The sequence below is a fragment of the Copadichromis virginalis genome, linkage group LG3 (assembly GCF_057382275.1).
Source record: "Copadichromis virginalis isolate Kocher_CV1m ecotype Utaka linkage group LG3, C_Virginalis_male_GT1.1, whole genome shotgun sequence".
NCBI lineage: Eukaryota > Metazoa > Chordata > Actinopteri > Cichliformes > Cichlidae > Copadichromis > Copadichromis virginalis.
Window position 1 is genome coordinate 15,134,070 of NC_140620.1, and position 22,042 is coordinate 15,156,111.

The 22,042-nt window shown below is 39.7% G+C and overlaps 2 protein-coding genes across 2 annotated transcripts; both read right to left on the minus strand.

Annotated features, from left to right (window-relative positions):
• Window positions 1-1,141: 1,141 nt before the first annotated feature.
• Window positions 1,142-10,386, minus strand: LOC146712999 (polymeric immunoglobulin receptor-like). Its single transcript, XM_085446141.1, has 4 exons — window positions 10,255-10,386; window positions 5,417-5,749; window positions 3,655-4,011; window positions 1,142-3,421 (listed from the first exon to the last, which is right to left on the minus strand). The coding sequence occupies exons 1-4, from the start codon at window positions 10,322-10,324 to the stop codon at window positions 3,117-3,119; spliced, it is 1,065 nt and encodes a 354-aa protein (XP_085302267.1). The 5' UTR covers window positions 10,325-10,386; the 3' UTR covers window positions 1,142-3,116.
• A 2,325-nt stretch (window positions 10,387-12,711) lies between these two features.
• On the minus strand, window positions 12,712-21,481 carry LOC146713000 (uncharacterized). The gene is made up of 6 exons (XM_085452663.1): window positions 21,395-21,481; window positions 16,345-16,590; window positions 15,860-16,258; window positions 15,610-15,711; window positions 14,545-14,629; window positions 12,712-13,090 (listed from the first exon to the last, which is right to left on the minus strand). The coding sequence occupies exons 1-6, from the start codon at window positions 21,414-21,416 to the stop codon at window positions 13,084-13,086; spliced, it is 861 nt and encodes a 286-aa protein (XP_085308789.1). The 5' UTR covers window positions 21,417-21,481; the 3' UTR covers window positions 12,712-13,083.
• Window positions 21,482-22,042: the final 561 nt, after the last annotated feature.

Consider the following 22,042-nt stretch of genomic DNA (forward strand, 5'->3'; position numbering starts at 1 on the left):
TTGGATGCAGTGACGTAAAGCACTTCGCCAGTTAACTGCAAAGGTGTGCTCTCTGAAGTAACGAGCCGCGCTTCTAATCTGAGGGAAAAGGCTGAGTTTTATAGTTTCCAGGAGAGCGGTACTTGACTTACTGCATTGTGCCAAGTCTAAAATTTTGTGGACGGGGGATTATGATGTGGGTTTGTTTTTCACAAGCTGAGCACAACTCTTAATGCTTTACCAAGACATTTTGGCTTGGTATGGTTGGGGTGGTGCTGTCACTTGGTGATTGCTCTCTCTGTGGTAGAGTATCACTTTCTGTATCTCTTACAACACACAGTGGTGTTTTTGTGTAGGTCATATGCTTAGCCACTTTAGTTAAAACTTTGAGATAATGTCTTATTTCCTAGTCTAATCTTCACATGCTCTATGCCAGGTACATTCTCTTTTGATTCACTCACTGTGTCTTCAGGGATCTGCTAGCATAGTTTAGCTCGTAGCTGACTGATTAGTAAGATGGCCTCTATACCTGTCCCTGCTGCACTTTCCTTCTCAGTATTTGAGATGTTTATTTAGTCCTCCAAAAAAGATGTGGGCTTTATAGAAAATTGGGAACCTTTCTGGGACAAATCTGGTCTTGTTAGAAGAGATGGTACCCATCCAATTTTGAATGGAGCAGCAGAGATGCAGTCTTACATGTCTCTTTGCAGCTTCCCTCTCGTTATCTAATAATAATAATAATTAACTTTTATTGATCCCCGTGGGGAAATTCTTCTCTGCATTTAACCCATACACTCAGTGAAGCAGTGGGCAGCCACCAGTGCAGCGCCCGGGGAGCAGCGTTTGGGGATGGTACCGTGTTCAGGGGTACCTCAGGGTAGCCGTTCAGGGGATTCGAACCCCTGACCTTCCAATCATGGGGCAACCACTTTACCTACTGAGCTATCCCTGTCCTTATTTTTTATTTTTTTTGTTTTTTTTTGTGCATGCTCCCATTTTGCCTGGAAAAATGGTTTTCTGCTTTATATAAAAGCTCTTGACGAAGCTAGAACATCATTGATTGAAGAAATGTTGATGTCAATGCGCTCAAATGGCACCTCCATTAATGGTAGCAGACACAAAGTGATTGGGACCATTAATGGCCGGCCATTAAATCAGGGCATTCTGAGAAACCATTTATTTTGTCTTCAAAACATTGTGAATGAAGGAACAATGTACAATGTCTCATCTGAAAAGGATGATCTTTGAATATTAAAAGGTTTATAAAATGTTAGATCTGACATCTTCACTATACATCTCTCCTTGGTATGTACAACTCTGAATGCATGCAGATGGTTATCAAAACACTTCGTAAACAACATGTTTCCCATTTAAAAAATGGCAAAAAAGCTGCCTGTTGAGAATTATTCTGAGAGTCTACATTTTGGGTTTTCTATCCCGTCCACTCCACACAGTACATAATGCATAATATATGACATAACATCTTCCAGGCTCTGACCGCAGAGGAGGGACCAGAAGGAAACTGTCACATCATCAGTGTGATCATTATTGTCAAATAATCTTAAATTTTATTTAATTTCAAGTCTCACTAATCCACTCTTCAGGATTTCATCAAAGATTGTTTGTTAGGTAGGAGATGGAGTCTAAATACAAGATTCGGGAGAAAAAAAATTAAGTCAAGAGCAGCTTTAGAGCTACAAAACCACTGGAGGTCAGGAAAGACTCTTAAACAACAGGAAACTCTTCCAGGAAACCAGATAAGCAGAACTCAATGTAGCTCTAACAGAAAATCAAACAACTTAAGTCAATTAAGTCACAAACACAAAATACACACATAAACCTAAAGGACTCTTGAATGGGAGCACAGAACTAAAGGCATAAAGTACCATGTTAGGAACTCACATCAGGAATAAGAAAATAAAGACCCATAAACACTAAGAAATAACTGAATAGTTATTTTTTAAAAACAAAAAAACAAAAATGATCCAAGCTATAAAAACAGGAGTTTCCTGGACAATTAATGTACCAGATCTGAGGACGTCGATTATAGCTGCTGGAATGTTTTGTTTATATGATGTTTGTCTTTGCGGATGCTTGGAACCTTATTTAAGGTCTCTGGGCAAATTTAGATGCTTTTCTTTTTCCTTTTGTCGCGGTAACTGATAAACTGCTGGGATGGTTTGGAAGAGTTGAGGCAAGTTTGTGATCTGGAGACACTTTGACCACATGTGATGTTTGTTGTTATATTATGAAAAATCACACAGTACTGTGCAAAAGACTTGAACCACCCAAACTTCTTTGTCTCTTTGGAATCAAATTTGAATTTCACAAAAAAAAATAATTAAATTCTCAATAAAAACCTCAATGTCAATCATTTAGTTGTAGCTGAACCATGAGCCATCAGGCAAATCTCCATTAGCAAGTTATGGTGGATCACCCCGTGCGTGGGGCTGCACAGCATCAACACGTTAGTGCAGTTAGCTCGTTAACGTTGTTAGCTACATAAAACGTTGTCACTGTGCAGGTGACCGGTGGTAACTCACTAACAGAGATTTGCTGTGTTAATGCTGTTATGGCATTAACGTCATTTTAAAGAGATTAACGCTGACAGCACTAATTCATACATGTTTGTAACACAGTTTTACTTTGTGTTCATGAACATCCTGAAGACTGTAGTTCAGAGTCACTGTCAGGCAGCACAGGAAAGTTCATTTCTGTGTGTCTTCAGATCATTTGACCCACAGTTCTGCTGTGAGGTTTAAAGATGATGATCAGCATGTTCTTCACTTTTGGTGTCAACACAGAGTTTGGATCAGCAGCAGGAGACTCAGAGTTCAGCTCTTGAACCCTCTGAGATATTTCATATCCTCCCTGGTGAATTTGATGTGTTGGTCCACAAAGTTCATGTGATCAGTGGTACATCCTGAGATTTGACTTTCACCCAGGTGTCATCCACATACCTGAACTAATAACTTGGTGGTGGGCCAGGGTTGGATAACAAAGCTCTTTTTTCCATGTTGGGGAAACCTGCAGTCAGCTGAGACTGAAGAAGTCACTTGGATGAGACCAGATGAACAGAACCTTTTATCGTTTTTGACTCTGCTTGTTGTTTTTTGGGGGATTCTTTTGATGTTTTTTTAGATGAGAAAAAAAACACTAACAGCAGCAACAAGAAGAACAGGTAAAGCTTGCAGTGCAATAGATTCATCCTTCTCCCCTTCACCCTTCCTGCCATTTTCTGTTTTAATTTCAGGTTTCTTCCTTTCATCCTTCTCTCCTTCTTCCTTCTTCCCTCCTTCATTTTTTACTTCATGCTTCTTCCCCTCATCCTTCTTCCCTTCTTCCTTTTTCACTTCATGCTTCTGCCCTTCTTCCTTCTTTCCCTCATCCTTCTTCCCTTCTTCCTTCTTCCCTCCATCCTGTTTGTTTACTCCTGGCTGACCTGCAGGTGAGAAACAGGTGTGAGGTGTCAGCTGTCAGGTAGGTGATGAGTGAAGAACAGAACAGAATCCATTTCCTCTTCAAACTGCTGTCAGACATTATCTACTGCACTCTGATCACATCACTCAGACCAGCTGCTTTCTACAAAGTCTCATCAACAACATCTTTAGAAACAAACATCAACAACCAGGAAGCAGCTTCACCTCTGATCACACACACACTCAACTCACTCACCTGGAGGATCAACATGAAGGTGGAGGATGATTATGAGCTCCTGAGAGCGTGTTTCATTCATGAAGACACGACACTCATATGTTCCAGTGTCATTAAACGTCACATTCTTCAGAATCAAAGACACGTCTCCATCCTTCATCTGTCTGTCCTGCAGATCCACCCGGTTCTTAAAAGATGGATGCTGATCATCTGAGTGAACGTGCCCATCTTGTGGAACAAATTGCCCTTCCTGGTACAAGTAGACATAGCCTGATGTCAAGTTAGCTTTGCTCCAATGTACAAATTTGATGTTGTTGTTTGGAGCTCGACATGTCAGAGTGACGTCCTGTCCAGACTCAGCTGTGATGGTTTTCTCGTCTGAAAGAAGAAACAACACAGAGCAGAGAGGTTAAAGGTCAAAGTACAATTATGACCAGAATGATTGACTTTAAATATTTTGTTTATTTGCTTTGACATTTGAGTTTTTAGTCATGTTGGACTGAATTTAATGAACCTCTGAACATCCAGCACCTATTTAAATGTTTTAAAGTCGAGTTTTCATAGTTGAACATGTTCTGTTGTCTCTTTCTCTTTAATCTCTCTCACACTCCTGTCACACTGGTGTGTGTGACTGCAGCAGCATCTGGCCCAATCCAGGGGGTAACTGTCCCTGAGACAAAAAAATGTAGCATTGATTTGTTAACCATTCCTCGCTGTCGGTCCCCTGACCGTGGTCGGGAGACGCAAGGGGAAATGCTTCCTCCAGGGCCGAAGTTTTGTCCTCCTTCGGGGTTAACTCCCATCACTTTTGTGGAGTAGTGAGGCAGACAGAAATCAGCCGAGACACCCAGGAGTACTGAAGACACGAGGCTTTAATACCGGTACTGCACATTTGAAAACACACTGCATGGGCTGTAGCCCATTAGAACGCTGATCCCGGTCGCTGCCTCTATCCGTGACATTCTTTTCGGTCACCGCGTTTTTCATGCGCATGCTCACACACACGTGAGCATGCTCATGAAAAACTCCTCACACAGCACCCAGCCACACACAAGCCAGCAGTTCCCACAACAGATTAAGAACCTGTCTAAAAAATTATTAAGAAATAAGGGTTTGTTAAAGGTTTAAAGTGCTGTACAGTTTGTTTGAGGTAGAGTATGTAATGGTCACATGACCAGGGTTTAGTTAAGAGCACAACTATGGCACTGTGGGTCAGAACTAGCATGGATACAAAGTTACAGATGCTGTATGTTCAGCATCTGAACATTTTCCTGTACTGCTAGCTCAACACTGTTTATGGGCAATAACATGTTAGACTTTAATAAGATGAAAGACATTTACATTGTAAACTTTGTGTTTTCTTCAGTGTTCATGGTTTCTGAAGAGAACAAGAGAGAGAGAGAGAGAGAGAGAGAGAGAAACAAACTTGAAAACATCAACATAATGTTTGGCTATTGTTTGTTGGAGCCCTGTAGTTACACAGGCTCATCTTTTGTGTGCAGACAGATGGCTGATTTCACAGAGAGGTCCAGTGCTGAAACTTGTAAGTTGCTGATGCAAATTAAATCATTTAAACAACAGAAATTTCTCCTGTATTGCAGGTGTGCTACATGACAGAGTCATGATAAGTAAGTTCATTGACATTAGAATTTAGATTAAAATATTTGCATCGTCATGTACTAAAGTGATTTTATTATTATATTAATATTGTATAAATATGGTTAAAATTATCCTTCAAAGAGTTAAATATGCTCGTTGGACTGTAGGACCATCACTCACTCACCTGGGGAAACCCTCAGGTTGATGATGCTGAGGAGTTTCCATGAGTCTGTTCCATTCACAAGGACATAACACTTGTATCTTGCAGCATCATTAATCGTCACATCCTTCAGAATCAAAGACACGTCTCCATCCTTCATCTGTCTGTCCTGCAGATCCACCCGGTTCTTAAAAGACGGATGCTGGTCGTCTGGAACAAAGTGACCATCCTGGTACAAAAGAATATACTTATCTCTCAGGTCAGTTCTGCTCCAATGTACAGCTGTGATGTTGTTGTTTGGAGCTCGACATGTCAGAGTGATGTCCTGTCCAGACTCAGCTGTGATGATTTTCTGGTCTGAAAGAGGAAACAACACAGAGCAGAGAGGTTAAAGGTCAAAGTACAATTATGACCAGAATGATTGACTTTAAATATTTTGTTTATTTCCTTTGACATTTGAGTTTTTAGTCATGTTGGATTTAATGAACCTCTGAACATCCAGCAGGTCACCAGTGACCCACTGAGGGGGAATTTTAGCCTCATGCTAAACATGCAAAGTGTCAGAAACTACAAGATGTTAGCTTCCACAGAACAACAACATGTGCTGATAATAAGTGAACATAATGTGTGAGAGAAAGCAGCCTCTCATTATAAGACACTGTGAGTCTCTTGGGGGCAGATTTAGATACATTTTCTTCAAGAACACATGTGACTCAAATGTAATAAGTATACCCATGTTTTGTACAAATATGTCACAATCAGCGGGGCTGACTGTGTGTAGAGTGAAAGGTGGACCCAAATGCAGACGAAAAAAAACATGAAACGTGAAAAAGTGAATCTCTGTATGTGGTGGATCTCTGTATCTCTAAAAATCCCAACAAAGGGCTGCTAGTTTCCTAGTGGCATTTTCTCATTTAAACCATGGTGACTTAAAAGTTTAGCAGCAAGACACTTGTTTCGTTTGTTCCATCAAACATTTCTTTCAGAGATCTGTGTTTATCAGAGTGATATGTGACTCATTTTTTATTGAATCACCAGAAAGTACACAAATACAAGATTAAATATTTTATTTATTTATCAAAGATACATAATTACACATTGATACAATGAATAAGGTGTCTATAAAAATGGTGTAAGAAAAACATTATAACATACAAATAAGTGTTTTAAGATAATCTGACATACTTTAAAAGCATAAGAATAAAAGTTTTAAAAAAAAATCATGTTCTTTGATGATCACATTACATGTATCACATTTTTAAAGCATAACGTAGGGTGTTCACAAAAACAGTTTTATGATTACTTTTTCCACAGTGCTTGTATGCCTCTTGCAAAACGATGTACTTTTCACCATAAGACATAATAACTCACGATTATCTAAGACCAGCCATGAAATGTCCGTCGCTTCATTACAATCATTTGTCTCCGCTGCTGCCCTCAGATCCAGTCTTCTGTACTGTGGGGTAAAATTGCTTTTTTGGTGGTTCATAAAAAAGATCTCAAAAAGCAATGTTGGTGAGGGGACCAGAAACACTGGGTTGCAGAGCAGCTGGTAAGGACTTGTATATTTCTGGAGAGTCTGCAAAAGCTGTCTTCCTCGTGCTCCTGATTGGATAAGGGAGCCCGGCTCTGATATCTCACTGGTGGCAGCTAAAGGTAGGCATGCCTTGGAGGCGGAGTTGGTCTCGGGCGCAATCTTTCAAACGAGCCTCACGGCATTTCAGGCAACCTCAGGCCGGAAACAACATCCGGTCACTCGCGGTCAAAATCCACGCAGAGCTGGTGTTTCGCAGGGATCAGGTTAACACATCTGGGTCTAAAAATATAAAGAAAAACAAAAAGAGTTTTAAAACACGCAAACTAGCAAAATATCAAAGGAGCATAACATAACAATAACAAGATGATATGAGATACCTGATGAGGCCATGATAGGTGATGTAGACATGTAATGTATAAACTTTTACGGGAGTTAAAAGTCGAGCTTATATATATTTTAAAGTGTATTGTACGTGGGATAGGCTCCAGCGCACCGCGCGAGCCTGAAAAAAGGATAAGCGGAAGCAAATGGATGGACGGATGGTGTATTGTACGTGTTACAAACCATTGTGATATTTTTTTTAAATGAAAGGATTGAGAGAATGGTAAAAAGGAAAATGCAAACATGTAGTTAGAGAGGAAGATTAACACTTACCGAATGATATGCGGATAAGGAAAGAGACGCAAGTTGCTGTTGAAATCGGCCGCTCCCTATGCGAACTCGCAAGCAGTCTGAGCGGCGCCAGTTGTTGATATGGCTGAAGGCAGGGGTCTTCTGGGAGCACGGCGGCAGTCTTAACCTGAGCGGGAGATCATAAAAATCGGACCTACAGCCGATTGGCTAACCGGGGTGCGAAGGGAGCGGTGCCATTGTTATGTGATTGGCAGGGGGGCGACATTAGGCGGAGTTGGTCTCCGGCGGAAATTTTCAAATGAGGTAAGCAGCATTCGGGAGCTGAGCGGGAGCGAACAAGCAGGAAAAAATTGTGCTCTGGAAGCGGTTGCGGGTCGGTACGATTAAGAGCGAGGTAGAACTTAGACTCTGCGTAGAATTTTAGAGGTAGCTAGTAAGAGGGATGGTTTTGAAGAAAAAAGACTAAGGATTTTTCCCCTGATTTTGAATATAAGGTTTTGGGAATAGAGGGGGTACCAACAAGTTATTCTAGGGTTTTGGAGAAAACGCGGAGGGATTTTTAAGGAGTTTTCCCTGCGTAAGGAGGATTAGGGTTAGGGGATTGGCGAGAGTTTTTTTCTGACTGAGTTTTATTCTAAATCTACAAATGCATATAAATCGAAATAAAATTTTGCCCCAAGGCATGCAGCCTGTATTTCCAGCCATACTGAATGTTACAAAAGCACAAGTTTAACTAAACAATTTTAATATGGTTTAACAGATTTTTAAACACATAAGCACGGAGCCCCGAGAGAGCACGGTCCGGAGACACGGGCGCGCCCAGACACACAGCACGAGCCGTTTATTGTGGCTAGCAAATTAACTGCAAACAAAAGGCAAAACTAACAATACACTAAACTGGTTGAGCTAAATTAAATAAAAACCTACAACAGGAACATGGACCAGACATAAGAAAACTTGACCTCTTGGCCTAGAAACAACGCAGACGATCTGACAATGACACACTGAAAACAAAGGACTTAAATACACAGGAGGTGATTAGGGGAAGTGGGAACACATGGGGGAACAGCTGACTGACATGAGGCTAATGACAGGACAGGAAAACGGAGCTTTTCCGTTTTCGTTTTAAAAAATAATCCCGTCCACACATAAAGGCAGAAATGAAGGAAAACGCTGCTATGAACATGTCAAAGCAACAGGTGGCGATATATTCCTAACTGTGCAGAAATGTTGGCCAATCAGAAGTCTAGATGCCTCGGTGGGAAAGAGTAAACAAAGCTGGGGCATAGAAGCAGAACCGAGTCGTATGTGGGGAGGGACAGTAACTGTGTGTGTATGTAAGCATTTAAACACTGCAGAGAGTAGAATTAACAGTAACAGTATTGTAGAAATTCATTTCACCAAAACAATAACGTGGCGCACAGTGTGACGTCAAAAAATGCGCACATCTTTGACGCATTTTCTCCGTTTTTCTCGTCCACACGTAAATGCAAAAACGGAGTTTTAGAAGATATCCATCCATCCAGTTTTTAGAAAGCTTCGTTTTCAGTGACTAAAAACGCCGTTTACATGTGGACGAAAGGTGCAAACGCATAGAAAAATCTGCGTTTTCAAAAATACCCGGGTACGTGTGCACGTAGCCTAAATACAATGAACAAAAAACCCACAACTCCTTCAAAATAAAACAGGAAACACGAGACACAGACATGACAATACAAACTTGATAACATAAGACATGCAGCATGAACCACAAAGGGTGAGGGAATACAGGGGCAGAAAACACAAGGAGTCTAATAACCAAATGAACTTTGCTAATCTAACGAACTTAAACATAAACAACATCCAAATAAACTAAAACTTAAAACGCTGGGTCAACAGAAACGGGAACCTGACAAAATATAGTCTATAATTTATTTTTTTTCTGTACCCCACATAATTAAACATTCAAGTTGAAACTTGAATGTTGCATCCATGGAACATTCAAGAAATGTGAAACTGCTATCAAATAAGGGGTGCTATGTTAATATGTAACTTGACCTGTTAAGGTGTTTTTTGATGGAAATAGCTTTTGATTTCAGCAAAAATTGATCTATTAATACTGCAAATTAAACAAATGACCATTTTCAATTCTCTACAACCTATAAAATGTTTTGAAACCCTGTGCTTATTAATTTGGAGCAGTGCATACTAAGTTTTTTTATTTTTGAAAAACACTGTTTTTATTCTGCGGTTTGTTCAGTAACATTTAAATTATACTCGAATGGTTGATGACTCAAAAATTATGCTGACTGAATCGACTTTTTAGGAAAATCACAGAAAAATATAATTTGCATAATAATTTGGAACACAGTGTAGATTTTTGCTTTGTATGTCTAACCAGACCTTAACAAAAAAATATTTGTAACTTGTGTAAATAATTGTTTGTTTTTTTTACAAACACGCAAATTCTAGTCTACAGATGCACAAGCATAACATTTTCAGATATTTTGGTTTACAAGGTTACAAAACTCAGTTCACAACTTTACAAGTACAAAATGTTCATGAGCACAGTTTGAGCCCATCCACACATTACACTTCTTTGTCACAGCTGGATTACAGATGTTAAATCCACACAGACTCTGTCTAACCTTGTATCACTTTCACACACATTATTATTAATATATAACCTTCACTTTCTCACAGTAAATCTCACCTGCAGAGACAAACACAAAGACGCTGAAAAACAGGAAATTGTAGCAGAGTGACGAAGTTCCAGCAGACATTTCTGTTTCTGTTTTAAAATCAGAATCTGAGATTCAGAAGAGAACTCTGAGGTTCAGATAAAGCTGAAAGTCCCTGAGTGAGAGAGCAGGTCTGTAACGCCACACTTATGAGTTAGAGAGAGAGATAGAGATGGTGGGCTGGACCGGACTCCTCCAATGGAAACGCAGAAATGGTTCTGCATTAGGTTAACATTAGGACTGACGTATATTAAATTATATATTAAATTATATTAAATTAATGAGGAACAATCTGGATTTATGGCAGAAACATATTTAATAACAGTCATTTGGTTGGATATGACTGATTATAATACACTGGATGAAAGCTTTATTGTCATTCATTTATTGTTCACCAATTTGGATTTGGAAATTATTTTATATTATTTTTAAGTCATCGGTATATATACTATATATAAAGCTGAGAAGATAATTGAAGCTGGCGCATGGAGATTAGACAAAGCTTTTCTTCAAGCTTTTTTTTTCCTGTGTGTCACAAATTATGGCAATGAATATTAATAGAAAAGAGTAATTACAGGGCATCACTGCTTTAGGTAAATCATTTAAATTATCACAACTGACACGTGTGTTTGTGTCATCCATCTTAGATGATTGTAATGGCTTTTTTTTGTTTTCTTTTTTAAACGGGATTAGAAAAAAATCTCAGTTTCACACCTCTGAGTTGAAAGCAACCTTCCTCCGCCCCTCATACTGGTACAGTAACCCCACCACTTTTTTCCCCAGCATCTTCTAGAATGACATCCTACCTTGGTCAAACTGAAGCTCCTCTGCTGCCACCTGTTGGATTTTTACATAGTTTACATATAGTACCTCACACAGGAAACCTTTCTTACACACACACTTTTTTAGAGAGAGAAGAAAATAAAATAAAAACTGCTTTTGGAGGAGGAGAACATATTTGAATATTTTTGTTAATTTTTTCCAAAAGATCAACAATGTCTGATAACTCATCTCAGCCTCCAATAATACATCCTCATAGATATTTGATTCCATTTTTGTGATCATCTGGATTCATTCTTTGGTCATAAGGTGAGCAGGACTCACTAAAGTGATGCTGTGCCTCTTCAATAAATACAGTGTCTGCAGTTCAGCAGAGAGGAAGTGTTTGTTTCTGTTTACTGGAACAACTGCATTAACCACTAAGATGTGGTGAGACAGATATGTAGACTCCAAAGTTCATTTGGTTTACTTAAGTCTATTTTGTCTATGTCTGTGAAGGTTCTCAGTCATCCAGGTCATCGTAGTCTAAGGAGCTTAGAAAAAAAAAGCATCAGGACTTCTTTAAGTTGCTTGAAGACGTTTCACCTCTCATCCGAGAAGCTTCTTCAGTTCTAAGGTCAAATGGTGGAGAGTCCCAGATTTAAACCCAGTGGGAGTTTCCCCCCAAAGAGGGACAATGAACTCCCTATTGAACCTCTACCTAATCACATGAGCCAAGGTGAGAAAATGGGTGTAGCTCACAATCAGCCAGGGTTTCGGGTGAGCTCATTGTGAAACCTGGCCCCACCCTACCATGTGATGTCCTGATGTCAGATGGCCCAGGGTGTGAGTGGGTGTTAAGGCGTCTGGGGAGGAATTTCAAAACTGGATTATAGATGGCAGAAAGTTGGTGTCGTAAACCCCCGCCTCTGATCAAAGATGGTCGCTCACAGTGGACATAAATGGCTTCATTCACTCCTCTTTCAAACCATCTGTCCTCTCTGTCCAAAATGTGAACATTGGCATCCTCGAAAGAGTGACGTTTGTCCTTTAGATCCAGATGGACAGCTGAGTCTTGTCCTGTGGAGGTGGCTCTTCTATGTTGTGCCATGCGTTTGTGAAGTGGCTGCCATTGTTTTGTTGTTTGTTCACAGTTAGAATAAAAAAAGTTCACAGCTTAGAATAAAATCTATAATTCCTGCTTCATGACTTAGTGAACTATGATCATACATGGTTGAACATCCATTAAGTTATCAGCAGGCATTCATATATGTAGTTAACTCAAGAGGAAAATACACAACAGAGTGGGTTGAACTAACTAGAATGAAAAGTTTGATATTATTGAACTCAGAGATCAGATTTAAAGTTATTTTTCCAAATCTGCCTTCTGGAACTGATTAGTTTTTCAGTAAACCTCAGTTATACTCTGTCTGTATCATTTTATGTTGCATTAGAACAAAAGAGGCAAAGCAAAACTGGTTGCCCAACCCAACCTGTGACCATGAGCTGTGGGACTTTTTTACCCAAAACAGTTTTGCTTCTCCAAATTAGAGAACTGGATGATGACTTTGACCTTTGACCTATGATGACTTTGACCTCAGAGAGGCTTTAAGATCCATTGAAAGTTTAACAGCACTGAGCTCTCTGCTCATTCAGGAAATGTGATTCAGAAGGAAGTCCAGTCTGAGTTCATGAATTTGTAGTTTATCAGACACTACAACACTCAAGTCTGTGTTTTAATCTTATATTACTGAGTGAGACTATATAAATGTTTCCAAGGGGAAGGAACAACAACAGGATACTTGTTGTAAGTTACTGAAGACATAAAACATCTGCATGCCAATAAATTAAGTAACTGATTTCCATTAAGTAGTTCTGCAGCATCAGAGTCTAATTCAGTGATAAAAAGACATAAAATCTGTAACATGTGGATGTCCTCTGGTCTGAGGTGCTGGGGGGACCAGTTAGAGACCAGCAGCTGGATGTCAGTGGTTGGACTGGTGGACTACTTCAGTGAAGAGTAGACGACGTCTGGCTCTGGTTTAAAGTCTGAACACAAACACACACAATTCAAACAACAGGAAACATGATTACAAGCTTTGTAGTTCAGTCAAGACCTCCAATCTCCACCTCTCTGCATCACACACAGTCCCAGTTCAGACTTTACTGGGAACCAGTTTTAGATACAAATCAGAACGTCCACACTGCTCACACTTTAAACTGCTTCTTCAAATTATTCTAGTGTGGTTTAGTGTTTCTTTCTCTCAGCTTCAGTTCTTACTTTTTGTTTGTCATTAGTTCCCTCTGTGTTCCGTCTGTAGTTTCTCTGCCTCACCTCTCAGTGTTTCATGTCTTACTTCATTTATGCTGCTGTTTCTGATGGTTGTTTGTGTCAATCTTCATTCCTGTTTTACTTTGTCAGTGAGGTTCAGTCTTTGACTGAAAGAGCTGCTCAGCACCCTCACAGACTCATGCAGAGGGAGATGTGGGTTGTTCATGATGTAATACTGAGTGCATACGTGTGTTCTCACTATAGCAAGAGTAAGTATAGATACATCTAGCACAATATATACCTGGATGGTCTACTGATAACCAGCAGTAATGACAGTTGTTCTGTAGTTATTCATTTGTAGTCAACTGGACTGTCAGACATCTTGCTAATATGTTTCAATTTATCTCAAAGTCCTAGTGAAACATTTATGGACCGTATCCTACTGAAGACTAGTAACATTTTGTTCTCTGGGTACAGAAACAGTGCTCTGTTTTTTTTCTCTCAAGCTCAGAGGTTTTACTTTGTAGGTGAACTGTTGTGTGCAGTTTTAGAGAAACAAATAAAAAAAAATCTAGTGTTTCTTGCAGGTTCAATCAAAAATAGACCCTGCACTATTGTCGGTGTTATTCTATTGCACGTCAACTTCAGCTGCCTGCCTGATGTACCTGCAGGGTTATAAGGAGAGTCACAATTATATGTTGCACCATTTCCTGTATTTGAAGCAACACTACGCTGTTGAAATTCATGCACTATAACTTGTGTTTTCACTGCACAAGTTTATTTTTGTTGAATCTGATTGTGAAGATTTGTGTTCTGTGTTCATTTCCAGCTCTTTATTTTTATTCTTGGACTTGACTAGAGTACCTCTGCATGATTCACAGTTCAGGGTAATATTTCATTAGCTTACACTGAGCTTTGTTGGAGCCCCTTAGTTCATCCTGTCTAAAACAATCTGTATTAGCTCCTCTCCCTTTAAGGCAACTTTCTACCATGCTTTCTACCTTGCTGCCAATCACTAATAAAAGGTTGAAATAACAGGTGGCTGGAGCATATGTCACTGAGACCATATTAGGTATCGATGATATCATACAAACCCAAGAGTAGAAAAATCATTATATGTTTAGAGCAATCTGCAGCCTGCACTTTTGGTTCTCATGGATTACTTTATTTAAACTTTTCTTAGCTTAGCCTAGCATAATGACAGTAAACAGGGTGAACAGCCCAGCTGTACCTGAGCTTTCTTGTCCTGATGGTTGTTTGTCCATTACTGACATCGTCAGAGCCCACTGCTGGGTAGACCACAGTTGTGTCAGTCTCTGTAATATTAAGCATATAAAATTACTGAAGCTACCACTGTTATATTATTACTCAACAGCTGCAAAGTAATTGACAAGATTAGGTGATTAAGCGATTTTTATAATCGGCAGCATTTTTCAGCTTTCCTATGTTAACACCTCTGCTGTGAAACTCATAATGACCAGAAATAACTGACGGCTCATTCTGTGAAAAACAACTGTGGATGACCACAAGGCTGCTATATTCTAATAATACAAATGCACACACTATACCACAAAGCACAAAGCAAAAGGGTTCTCATGAATTGAACGCTAGCATTAGATCTTGTGGTGAGACGTTTAAACCTTAACCTGGTTCACACTAACTGGGGTCATCAACAGGAAGTAGCTGCTGTGGTTTTACATGCAAGTTTAAAAATGGTTCAAATGTCTGAGAGGCTGAAAACACAGCTAAAGGTCTACGGTCTGTTCAATCTGTGACTTAATTGGCTTCACACTAAGCCAAAAAAAATTATCTTCTCAAGAACTTTCACAGGCACAACTTTCTGAGAAGATGGAATGATCTTCCTGCAGTCCTGACCTCAACCTCACTGAACACTTGTGGAATCAGCTTGTGAGTGCTAGTCATGCCATCATGAACAACACAAACACATACAATCTACATACTTGACTCTGCTGCTCAACTCACAAATTTTCCTTACAAATCTTGTGCCATTTAAGAGAAGAAACAGACTTTCCAACAGTATAAGATTTATTGCCAAGAAGTAATAAATTAGTGTTACAACAAAGAAATCAAAGAGAAAGTTCCTTACTAACGCCCTATTTCTGAAACATCCTCACCCCTACTTTGCAGTGTTCCTTAATTGTAAAGTTGCAAAAAAGTTGTTTTAGAAACAAATCTAACAACTCAGCAGCCATTTGAAACACGTCACATAGTTTTGCAATTATATTTAAAATTTTAAATGTCAACCTCAACCCTTTTGATGGAAACACAGTACTACCTTTGCTTTTTCTGATTGGCTGTTGTTGAGGATCTGATAATTGGATGTAACTGTACATGACATAAGTGATGATGTCATCTTCTCCAGCTTCTTCTTGATCTGCTGAAATGATGCAAAATTAAAAATAATATAAATTAAATATCTAAAAACAGGTTGCATTTAGGAAAGTTGTAACTATAATAATAATGTATGTGACCTTTATTCTACTGAAGAATCTTAAACACGAACAATCAGGAAGTCTGAGTCTCACCTTCAGGTTTCCTGTGAGCACATCGTCTCACCAGCAGAACCAGTAACACCAGTAGAACCACAACACAGGATGATCCAACAGAGGAGACCAACATCATAGAGAGAAGAGGATGAGAGCGTGATGGAGGAAGAGCGATGGAGGTGGAACCAGGAGGAGAGGTGAATGTAGGTGGAGGTGTGGATGTAATGCCTTGAGCAGTTATTGATGGAGATTTGGTGGCAGTGAGTGAATGTGAGCTGGTGGGTGAGGGTGTGATGGTGGGTGGAGTTGTGGTGCTAGATGTATGTATAGAGGTGGGTGAAGATCTGACAGTTGTGGTGGTTTTGGTGGTGGGTGTAGATGTAGTGGTGGATGTAGGTGGAGGTGTGGATGTAGGTGGAGGTGTGGTGGTGTGTTCCCCTAAAATAAAGCAAACACAGTCACTAAGTTGTCGTCACATTGTGAATGTTGAAAGCTGCAGAAACACAGACAGGTGAGTGTGTCACCTGTGACAGTGATCCAGCTGGATGGAGACTCTCCATGACCGCTGATGTCACACTTGTAGAGGCCTTCATCAGACCTGGAAACATGCTGGATGGTCATGTGACCTGTAGGCTGCTTCCTGATGAGGGAGCCATCTTTATAGAAAGCAGCTGGGAGGTTGGAGGGAGTGGTCTTTGTTTTACAGAGCAGAGTGATGTCATCTCCCTCCATCACAGGGAGGACAGGACTCTGCAGGATCACTGATCCACCTCAACACAGAGACAAACTACAGCATTTCATCCATTTACACACAGCTTCATCAACACTAACTCCACACACTCAGCTTACCAGTGTCATACCTTTGTTCCTGGCTCTCCACTCTCTTAGTCTCTGAATGTGTTTCATCCGATGACACTATATGACATTTCATCTTTACTTGATAAAATGGAATTATCTACCTGCCCAAATGACTTTATCCATACAGCATTATTTAAAATCTGTTTTCTTGCTAATGGCCTTGTGTTGTAGAAATACACAGCTCAGAAATTACAGGCATATCTCTAAGATCCCTTTCTTGTGAAAGCTTCTTAAAAACGTGGCCAAACAAATCATTTCTTTTATGGAAAAGCATGACATCTTTGACAAATTTCATTCTGGGTTTATGTGTGCTTCACTCTACAAAAAGTCCTTTACTCAAGGTTTCTAGTGATTTCTAGTGATATTTTGAAGTCGGTTGACTCTGCTGCATCCACTCTAATGGTTATCCTGGAGCTTATTTCTGCCTTTGGCACTGTTGATGACAGTATTTTGATTAACAGGCTCTTAGGTTTTGCTCTAAAGTGGTTTAAATCCTATCTTTCTGACAGAAAGTTCGGTGTTTTTGCAAACCAGGTGATGCCAGACTCTAAGAGTCTGTTCTGTGGGGTACCACAGGGCTCAGTCTTGGGAACAATTCTCTAACCCTTTTTTTTGGTATATTTTCACCCTAGGCAAATAATTTGGCAATTTTCTCGTGCGTCTTATCATTTCTTTGCTGACGATATTCAGCTTTACTGTTCTTTTAAGCCAAATTAATATTTAAAGTTGTCCTGCTTGATAAACTGTTTTAGTATTAGCAAACAGTGTGTCTCTGACAACTGCTTGCAGGTGAACTCTGATAAAATAGAAACCCTAATTAATGCCCATGAAAACTGAATAATTGAAATCAAGCAATACCTTTGTGTACAGGTTCGTCTGGCAAACCAAACCTCAGATGTCACCAGTCTATTATTCAAACAAAGACAAAGACAGACTTCAAATCCATTTGAAAGCCTGAAGCTCAGCCTTGTCCATCCTAGCTGGAAAACTGAAAAACCAGTGTTATTTGTAATCTATCGTCCACCTGTCATGGTCCTGGATCATTTTATCTAAGCGGTTTGAGTTTTATGTGTTTTTGTCATTTTTGTATTATGTTAAGGCTACTTTGTTATTTTAAGTGTTATTTGGTAAGTGCCTGGGTTTTTCAGTTTAGTTTTGGTTTATTGGATTCTGCTTTGGGGTCATATCTTACATGCACACAGCTGGATTCATGACAACACCTGGAGAGATACTTACAGAAATACTCTGTAAGTCTTGTTTTTCAGACTTTATCTGATTTGGTGCTCAGCTTAGATACAATAATTGTTGTCATATGTCAGCAGTGTTGGGTAAGTTACTTTAAAATAGTAACTTAGTTACATTACTAGTTACTTCTCTCAAAAGTAACTTAGTTACTTCAAGTTACTCATTACTTTCAGAGTAACTAGTTACTAGGGAAAGTAACTTTGGTTTTACTCAGAATTCTCTTGTTAATGTGTTTCTTCCATAACTTTGCCAGTCTTCTAGCTTGCTTACTTGCCACAAGTGCACTGTGCCACCCACCAATAGAAAGGAAAAGATAATGTGCATATTTCCACGAGAGAAATCCCACGCCTGGACCGTCATTGACTGCTGCCATGATTCTAGCCTACGTCACAGCGTCATGTGCGCCTTTTACATCCAACACAAAAACTGAAAAAAAATCCCACGCCTGATTCTATCCTAGCCTGCTTTTTACATCCAACACAAAAACTGCAGTCGTGGTGCTTTCGATTGTACTCAGAACTCGGAAATTCTGCCTTCTGAATAGGAAGATGTAGGCAACACCAGACTGCAGATGAGCTGCATACAGGGCTGGACTGGGACAGAAAATCGTCCCGGGCATTTTGACTAGAGACCGGCCCACCATTATAGGAAAAATCATAAAGCCTTTGAATGAAAACAAACGCTGTTGTGACAGTGATGTTCACTGTTTTGATGGTATATATGCATCAATCTATCAATCGTTTGTTGTAAGATTCAGATAATTATTTTTTAAAAGCTAGACATTTTATATGAGAATAAGAAAGAAAAGTATTTCTTTGTGCCCCCCTTTCCCTGTTAATGCCGTACATGCCCCCCTGGCAAAACTTTGCTAGATCCGCCCCTGCACAGTTACCAGCTGTCAGCTACTTAGAAAAGGATCCTGGGGTTATTTGTCTCTCAGAAACTGTTCATAACTTCCCTTCAACTCATTCATGTCACCTAAAAGGTAAACCTGTTTCTCCATCACCTGTTCAGCTCTGATGATCCAGTAAGGACATCTCCTGGTTTCATCTTCATGTTTCCCTCTCACCAGATAACCAAACCGACATCATGACCAGCAGTTTTGCAGCTGTGGCTCCAGCAAACATCAGCTGATACTAGAAATTAATATTAAATAAATTCTAACAACAGCTGATCAAGCTTAAACGTGCTGCTGTTGTTTAGCGCGACATCCGCTGGTTTCCTCTTTCTGGCGCAAAGTGAGCGATAAACAGAGAAAAGCCGATCAGCTGATCATTGATCAGTTTCATGATTGAAGTAGAAACAGGAGAGGGAGGGGGAGAGAATGAAAGAAGAAGAGGCAGCTGTGCAGCAAGACACAGAATAACTCCAGCTTTGTGCCTTTTTCATTGTAGCTGAATTACGGGACAAACTCTGTTCCTTTTCACCTCAATAAGAAACGCGTAATATTTTCTCTGAATACCAGACGGGACGGTTGGCAACTCTAATAACTTATGAACAAAATAAAGTTCAACATCATTAACTTCATAGCACCCACCCAGCTGTATAGAAACTCCGTCATGCTAGCTAGCACGCAGTACGGAAAAAGACAGAATAACGAAAATAAACTCCACCTAAACTTGGTTTATATCTGACCCAGAGAGACTGCAGGTCATAACTTCTTACCTGAAGTTCACCTGACACTCTCGGACCGGCGGCCGCCTCGGGTCTATTTTCCTTTTGCGTCCCTTTTCCTTCATCCACCTGCTGGCCTCCACCACTTGCTAATGTTACTGAATCTGTGGAAGCTCTGTGATAGCCACCACACGAAGTAACGAGTAACGAGCCTATCTAAATCCCAGTAACGACTAACGCGTTCCTGATTTTGGCATAATAACTAGTTACCGTGCTCGTTACTACAATAATAACGTAGTTACTTTAATGCGTTACTTAATAACGCGTTAGTCCCAACACTGTATGTCAGTAATAGTTGTCAAACAGCTAATACTGTGAGGAACATTGGAGTCATTTTTGATCTCCTTCAACGCACATATTAAACACATATGTAAGACTGCTTTCTTCCATTTGCGCAACATCTCTAAAGTTAGAAATATCCTGTCTCAGACTGGCGCTGAAAAAGTAGTTCACGCATTTATTACTTCCAGGCTGGATTACTCTAATTCATTAATGTCAGGATGTCCATAAACTCCCTGAAAAGCCTTCAGCTGATCCAAAATGCTTTAGCAAGAGTACTGACAGGGACTAGAAAGAGAGAGCATATTTCTCCTGTTTTGGCTTCCCTTCATTGGCTTCCTGTTAAATCCAGAATTGAATTCAAAATTCTCCTTCTCACATACAAGGTCTTAAATAATCAGGCCCCATCTTATCTTAATGACCTTGTAGTACCATATCACCCTATTAGAGCACTTTGCTCTTGCACTGCAGGCCTACTTGTTGTTCTTAGAGTATTTAAAAGTAGAATGGGAGGCAGAGCCTTCAGTTTTCAGGCCCCTCTTCTGTGGAACCTCCCTTAGTTATGCTGCAACAGACATAAGCTGCTGGGAGATTCCCATGATGCATTGAGTTTTCAGGCACCTTTCTCATTCAACATGTGTTAAAAGACCTTTCTGCATTGAATGACACTTGTTATTAACCTCTGTCTCTCTTCCACAGTACGTCATTCATCATGTCTTCCTTCTCTCACCCCAACCGGTTGCAGCAGATGGCCGGCCCTACCTGAGCCTGGTTCTCCTGGAGGTTCCTTCCTGTTAAAGTCTTTCCTTCCCACTGTCACCAAAGTGCTTGATCATAGGGGGTCGTTTGATTGTTGGGTTTTTATCTGTATGTATTATTGTACGGTCTACTTATAATACAAAGCACCTTGAAGCAACTGTTGTTGTGATTTAGTGGTATATAGATTGAATTGAACTCGGGAGCCATTCTTGTGAATGAATCAGAAACAGTGTTTGTTTGTTTTATTCAACTAATAAATATGTCTAAGTGTCAAACGGTTGTCTCGCAAGCTGAATTAGAGGTTAATTTTTATGCTTTTATTTTATCACAGCTTGATTATTGTAAGAGCTATTTATGTGTTTGAATAAGATCTTGACCATCTTCAGTCAGCACAAAATGTTGCTTCTGCTAGGCTTTAACAACACAAAAAAGACACTGCACAAAATTCATATAAAAATCTTTGTCCTTACTTTTAAAGCCCTGTGTGGTCAAGCCCCAGCTTATATTTCTGACCTTCTAGAATGCAGCACCTATTCTTGTAGTCGAAGGCTATTAACGGTCCCTGTAACTCATTTTAAGACCAGGGTTGACAAATACTTTAGAGCTGTGGATTCTTTTAAGAATCAACTAAATTCTCATTTATTCAAATTAGCTTTTAACTAGTTTTAGGCTGTATGATGTTATATGTATGCTGTTTTATATTTTTGTTCTCAGTTTTTTTTTTATTGTAAAGCACTTTGCGATTTTTGATCTACTTACCAGTGACTGTGAGGTGAACCATGTTACTGACGGTGCCTTCTCTGGACTCACACCAGTAAACTCCACTGTCAGATGGGTAAGTATATCTGATGTTACAGGAAGAACCAGCTGGTGTTCCCCACCCATCTCCACACTGAGTCCTCTGTTGTTTGCTTGTGTTTCTCCTCAGAGTCCATCCAGCAGAGCTGTCGTCCTCCTCACAGCTCAGAGACACAAAGTCATATTGAAAGAACTGGGAGCTGCTGGGACTCACAGTCAGACGAGCTGTGAGGGTTAAAATGAAAAATTGATTATGTTACTTATTATGATACTTGATAAAAAGGTCCAAATGGTTTATTGCTTTTATTATTTTATAATTTTCATTCTCAAAACATCAAACCAAACAGATCATATTACATTACATTTTCCATTAACACAATAAATTATATTGGAACTGTACTAAATTCCGTAACATTACAGTTACATTACAACATTAACATTAACAGTAACATTACAGTTACAGTTATGGTGTTGCTTGCATTACAAATGTTCTTCAGTTTTCTGCACACCAGGAAAAAAGAAATATGGCGTAGAAACTGAACATTAACAGTGTTGCCTGAAAACTTCTTTGTTTGATCACTTCTTAATGAAATTAACGAAAGCTAGAAT